At 46.6% G+C, this 6549-nt stretch overlaps 1 protein-coding gene across 1 annotated transcript; it reads right to left on the minus strand.

Moving 5' to 3' along the window:
* Window positions 1–1196: 1196 nt before the first annotated feature.
* Window positions 1197–6532, minus strand: LOC120403017 (zinc finger protein 213-like). The gene is made up of 5 exons (XM_039533668.1): window positions 6481–6532; window positions 6148–6180; window positions 5165–5269; window positions 3154–3242; window positions 1197–2431 (listed from the first exon to the last, which is right to left on the minus strand). The coding sequence occupies exons 1-5, from the start codon at window positions 6509–6511 to the stop codon at window positions 2276–2278; spliced, it is 414 nt and encodes a 137-aa protein (XP_039389602.1). The 5' UTR covers window positions 6512–6532; the 3' UTR covers window positions 1197–2275.
* Window positions 6533–6549: the final 17 nt, after the last annotated feature.

The raw sequence follows: 6549 nt of genomic DNA on the forward strand, positions 1-6549 counted from the left end.
TGCTACCGATTACCCCTTCATCCTCTGGGTATTCACAAATTGAATGTTTTATACATTGCTCTAGTAGCTTTCCTGCTCTCGAGGTCAGGCTGACTAGTGTATAGTTCCCCAGCTTCTCCTTTTTCCCCTTCGTAAAGATGGGCACTATGTTAACCCTTCTCTAATCTCCTAGGACCTCTCCTGTCATCTCAGTTTGCAAATATTGCCAGAGACTCTGAGATTTCATCAGCTAATTCTGGGGTGAACAGCAAGAAAGGAGGTAGGGGGCTGGCTTGGGGGATTAAGAGCTCTGTTATCAACACTTGAGCTGTTGAGCCTGAGTTGATGGCTAGCCATCCACAAGGAGTCATCAGAGGGAGGCTGAGATTTCAGTTTGGACAGAAGGAGACAGGTCTGGAGTAGAGCGGTGATCTGTGATTCATCAGCATATGGCCAGTAGCTGAACTGAGATTTCCCAGAGATAAAGTGCAGAGGAAGTGACCAAGGACTGAGCCCTGTGGAACCCCCACAGAAAACTGGAGTGGGGGTGAGGACGATCTTCCTAAGGACACACTGAAGAAGTGGTTACAGAGGTAGGAGGAGAGCCAGGAAGAAGACAAGATGTCAAGACGACGACCATGGTCAGTGGTATTAAAGGTGGCTGATGAGTCAAGAAGAATAAGGATGGAGCACTAGTTCTGAGCTTTGCTTAGGGAGAGGTCATTAAGAGACTATGGCAAAAGTATTCTCAGTGAAGGGCCCCAAATATCTGCCTCCCTGAAACCTTCCCTTCCCACTTCTCCCCATCCCCTTCCCACTATCCTCAGTCTTTTCCACTTCCAAGCATCCCAGATCTCCTACCCAATCCTCCCCCTCCAACAGCACCACCGCTGGGACTTCCACCCCCTGTTCTCCATTCCCAGTCTTCCACTCCCCCAACCCACCACACTGCCTGTTCTCCTGAGATTCTGTCTCTGATTCCTCACCTCCTCTTCCTTCCATGGTACCCATCCCTCCCTGATTCCCTCTAGTCTAATCTTCCACATACCTATTCCTTTCCTCCCACTACACTCAGTCTGCCCTACCTTGTGGCACCCCACAAGCACTAGCTCTCCCATCATCTTCTCCCACCCCACACATCCCTGCTCTCCTTACCCCCTACCCACCAAGAACTCCTGAATAGGAACCTCACACTGCTCTCACAGTCATTGGTTGGCTAGGTCAAGAGGGCACACTGTGGCCACTGCCTCTGAGCTACACCCATTCATCTGAGTTGGAGCCGTACCACTGTTAACTTTCAGACTAGGTGTACTGTGTGTTTTGCTGCATTCTGAAGGAGTTCTTCTTAGATGTTTCCGCCGATTCCAAAATTTCAGGGCTGAGAGCAATATTTTAAAGTGTTTTAAAATCCACTTGCAGATTCTGGCCTCTTCTGAGCTGCAAAGTTTTGTCAGCATAGCTCTGTTTGTTAGAGGCGCAAAAAACCACATCCTTAATTGACATAATTATGTTGGCAAAATCTCTCATGCAGACAGAGTACCGAAAAAGTCTATTAAAAAAATAAGAAAATCAAATGTCCATAACCTACATAAATACTGAGTACCAGTTGGCCAGTTCTGCTGCATGCCTTTGTACTAGGTGAGTGGTGGCTAAACTTAAACCTCCGAGAACCAGAAAAGGAAGAGTTAATATACACACCACCCCTAAAATGCAACCTTAACTCTGCCCCTTGCCCTGCAGCTGGCACTAGCCACTGGGAGCGTCTCAGTAAGGCTGGTGCAAAGATTAACAAACTAACAAAGGAAGTGGAGGTTTCTCCATTTTTTGAAGTCTTCAAGTCGGAGTGGATGCCTTTCTGGGGGAGGATTTAGTCCAACACAAGGTATTCAGCTCAGTACAGCAGTAACTGGATGAAATTCTATGACTAGTGTTATACAGGAGGTCAGACTAGATGACCTAATAGCCCTTTCTGGCCATAAAATCTATGATTCCTCAATAGATATGAAGGACTAGGAATGTGCCACTGTTTGTGTTGTGTTCAGAGATGGGAATACAAGCATTTATCTGCACGCCTCCAGCTGTGTGCACTGGGTCAGCTGTAGCTGTAACTGGATGGTGGAGGGAGGAGTTGGAGCAGCTTGGCAGAGCTGTGACTGTGATATGAAGGGAAGTGCATCTGAACCTTGAGGGGCCTAGTCTGCCCCATTTCAATGCTCTCAATGGGCTGTTGCTGAGACAGGGCAGAGCAGAGGTGGCATTGTGAGGGTGGCACAAATTTAACTCTTCATTTCCCCTTCTAAGAACCAAGGGGACAGGATTCCTTACCCAGCGAGGTCACATTCTCATAGTTCTCCTGCATGACGTCTCTGTAGAGGGCTCTTTGACGGGGGTCCAGCAGAGCCCACTCTTCCCTGGTGAAATACACAGCCACCTCCTCGAAGGTCACCGGCCCCTAAAAGAGCAAGAGCCCCTCACTCACAACCTGCTGCCCCACTCACAGCCCCACTATTCAGCTGATCAAAGGGAAGCTCTGGAAGGGTCACAGTCAGCAGAGTCCCACCCCCACCCTGTTCAGAGCAGCCAGGAGGCAAAACAGGAGGGGAGCTAGAGATCCCCTCACGCCCCCCCCCCAGCAGACAGAGGGGGAAGGGTCTTCTCATCCATCACACACCTACAAGCCAGAGGCTGATGCGGGGGATGGGGCCCCAGCAGGCTCCAGGGTTGGCTCCCCAGTAGGAATCCCAACAGGCTTCCCATTGCCAGCAGCTGGAAGGAAGGGGAGGGGTTATCTACTCTAGGCCCCACTGGTGGGTAACCTCCCACCCGCTCCTTCGAATCTCCTAGCAGCCTCTGGCCAGTAGGTTCATGTTCCTGTACTGGGAATCGGATACATTTCCCCAGCACTGTCCAGGGTTCCCCCACCAGCCCCATTCCACAAATAGGGTAGTTTCCTCCCCAAAACTCCATGGGTCTGTTCCCGGAATCCAGGACTTGTGTTAAACAATTCCCAGCAAGTTTGTCACATGCATTGTCCCCATCCCTTTCTCCACTCTGGGTATTTCCTGCCCCCATCCCACCTCCACACTGAGCTCCCCCAAAGATCCCAGGCCCTCAGTATTTCCTGCCCCTCTCCTCCCAGCAGGAACCCACTAGCAACCCCGCAATAATCCCTACCTGGACTGGCTCCACTACAGCCAGTTCCCTTCCCTGTCCCGTGGGAGGCTGGGACAATCTGGAGCCAAAGGTGGGTGTTTCTCTGCTGCCTGTCAGGGTGAGAAGGGTGACAGGGAAGATTTCAGAAGTTAGTTCCTGTCACATCATGATCTTCCCTGGCCCTTTCCCTGCACAAGATGTTTCTGACTCGCATGCTGGGAAAATATTCCATCACTTTATCACAGCCCAGACCCAGCCTTTCCCACCAGCACTAAACCCACTGTGCTAGTTTTAAAACCCTGAGGGAAACTCCCCCAATGGTGGGGACCAGGCGGAGGCAGGGACAGGACAAAGAGTGCCCAGTGCTGGTGCAGTAAATTAAATAAAGTTTGCTGGTGATATTAAGATGGAAGCCATTGTCAATGGAGACCAATAGTGGAACATTAAGTGGGGCTCACTTCCACTTTATGTATTATATTCTTCAGCCTCATGCTTCAGGGCCACAACTCGCAGGGGTCAGGAAGGGACTTTTCATCCAATGTATTTTGAGAGGGTTTTTTAATCTCCTTCCTCTGAAACTTCAGAAATGGCCAGAGAAGAAGACAGGCTATTGGGAGGGGTGGACTAGGGCTCTGAGGTGAGATCAATCTCTGTCTCTCTCAGGGCTTGGCTGGCTGGTTCTTGCTCCCATGCTTAGGGTTTAACTGATCACAATAGGTGAGATGGGGAAGGAATTTCCCTCCCAGGTCAGGTTGTCAGTGACCTGGGCGGGGAGTTTCATCTTCCCCTGCAGCGTGCGGTGTGGGGCGCTCACTAGGATTCCCTGGAAGTATCTCATTTAACCATTTTCCTGCCACTGCAGGGACCTGGAGCACTGGTGCACCTCAGTCCCTCCTATTCTCTGCCTGGGGCATGTAAGACTCTAGTCTCCTGGAGACTGCAAGACTTTGGTCTCACTCCAACTGTTGGATTTAGTGGGCGGGTGCTGGGGGGTGTTGGCAGCTAGTGCTAGACAGGAGGTCGGACCAGATGATCCAGTGGTGCCTTCTGGCCTTAGACTTTATGACTAGATATGGGCATGTTTGGGAGCTTGTGAACTCCGCCCCCCCCCCTCAACATCTCACAGCCTCCTGACTGCCTTTCCTGAGCCCCCAGGGGTCACAAACCACCAGCAGAGAAACACCAGCCTAGATCATTCTTTTGTATTGGCATTGACTAGGTATGGGAAGAGTGTGCTACATTGTATCCGGACAAAGCATGAATGAGCCCAGTGCAATGGCATGTATGCACCAACCCTGGGAAATGTTAATTCCAATTACACCCTCATTTTGAACTCTCTTCCTTACTCACTGTAAAAAGAAGACGAAAGTTCTAAGATCTTACAATACCCTATAGCAACAAGTTGATGAAAAGTAGGTTAAATTATTTTCAGCTATGAAGGCCATGCACAGGTGCAAGAAGACCAATGACAGAAAATCCAATTAGTCCAAACAAAAGGGGGCTAATGATGTTGTTCAGGGCCAGCACTAAGCTCTATGCTTGGTGAACAAGAAAACATGGGAACAAAGTTACCTAGGGCCAAATTTGGCCTTAGGGACATGGATTTAATTAGTAAACAAAATAATAAAAAATAAACCATGTCACCCACTTTTATTCCTTTTGGGATTTTTACAAAGAGATGGGGGGGGGGGGAGAGAAAGAAAATCATCTCCCACCTCACCCCTAACATGGCAACACTGCTACTAAACTGATATATTTCCTTTCTGAGAGGCTTTGTTTTCATTATATTTTAACTTGTATTCCCTCCTCTTTCTCCTCATGAAGCACAATCATTAATTTGCACTTCATTTTGACCATAGTTCTATCCTGTTTCTCAGAAAGGCTCTAAGGGCTTGTCAGTTAAAATATGTTCCAAAGAGACCCATTGCTCCCGTGATTAGTGACTTTCTTAAAGTCTCTCAGTGCTTGTAAGTTAAACTAGTTTTCTAAAAAGACCCCTCTTTTTAAGACCAGGATTAGTAATGAGACTTACCCTCGTTCCCACAAGCCACTGCCTCTGTGCCTTTACTCTCCGGTGCAACACCTTCAAATAATTCTGCTGAGGATGTTTCCCAGAAATTAATCATCATCGGGATGGCTAGGAATGTATTGGGGGAAAAAAATTAAGATTCTATCTTAAATGAATAAAATCATTCCAAGAAATATAAATGAATTTAAGGCATAATGTAAGCATAAAAAAAAAAGTTTAGAGCAAAAAGTTAATTAAAAGAACCAAACAAATGTTGCATTCTTAAAGAAGTGCAGGTTATGCAAAAAAGAAATATTGAATTGCTGTTTTAACAAAATTAGATTCTAATAGCTGTTTTATTTATTTAAAGTGTAAAAAATCAGCTACAACCTGTGTCACAAGAGGTAAATAGTGCACTAAAATAATCATAAGTTAAAAATGTGAATACATCACCAATTTAAAGAGTCACAACAAAAAAGTCTATATATTTTTTTTAAAAAGCCAAAAAACTAACTATACTAACAAACTTTCAAATAAATATGTTTTTAAAAAAGCTCAGGCTTTGTATTTTTTTTTAAAAGTATCAAGCAAGCACTTTAACACAGGAAAAGCTGTCAAAGACCTTAGTGGTCTTTAAAAAAAGCTTTAAAATCAGACTATGCAAACTTAATTAAAAACACTATTACTATTACTGCAATTAAAAAATAAAATTCTTAAAATTAATGTAGTCAGTAAAAAATGCAATAATTAAAGAAAGTAAATGCAAAAAAATTAATGAATAGTAAAAAACTGCAAAACACTTTAAATGCTTACATTATATTGATGAGCTAAAATATTTTAGAGACAAGTCAGTTGCAAATGTAGTGGTGCAAGAACAAAGTAACATCCCTGTGTAACAATCCCATCATTGTTACACAGCTTCCAGGTGCTGGAGGCTGCGATCCCCTGTCGTTAACATGGTTATTGGTCTGAAATCTCCCCATGGCCAGTCAGAGACAGACACGTACCTGTGTCGCTCCCCAGCCCCCGTCGCAGCGTCTCTACGGGAAGGAGAAGATGGGAGAGGTGAGAATTCAGGCCCTCGCATTCATGGAGAAATCCCCATTGCTTATTAATGGAACTGCTGTTAACTACGAGATGGTAACAGAGATCAGAGGCCGATAACGCAGCGGCTGCAGACAGAGCCAGCCCCACAGGGCTGCTTCATGGGGAAGGGCGACTCGCTGAGCTGGGCTGTGAGATGGAGCCGAGGATCAGTGACATCACTAGAGTCCCCAACTCCTCCCCAGGGTGAGGGTCGCTCTAACCAGAGGAGACGCCACCCCCAGACTCCAATTCACCTTTGAATCCCAGCAGCACCTCCTGCAGCATAGCACTTTTCAGAGAGAAATCGCTGAGTCTCTTCTCCA

Source organism: Mauremys reevesii, linkage group 1 (genome assembly GCF_016161935.1).
Source record: "Mauremys reevesii isolate NIE-2019 linkage group 1, ASM1616193v1, whole genome shotgun sequence".
Classification (NCBI taxonomy): Eukaryota; Metazoa; Chordata; order Testudines; family Geoemydidae; genus Mauremys; species Mauremys reevesii.

Bases quoted from the DNA above. Each gene is read 5' to 3' on its own strand.
- LOC120403017 (XM_039533668.1), bottom strand. From the start codon at position 6,511: ATGCTGCAGGAGGTGCTGCTGGGATTCAAAG. The intron at 5,270-6,147 runs GTACGTGTCTGT...ATACATTCCTAG, and splicing joins GGGGCTGGGGAGCGACACAG to CCATCCCGATGATGATTAAT. The intron at 3,243-5,164 runs GTAAGTCTCATT...TCACCCTGACAG, and splicing joins AGTGGCTTGTGGGAACGAGG to GCAGCAGAGAAACACCCACC.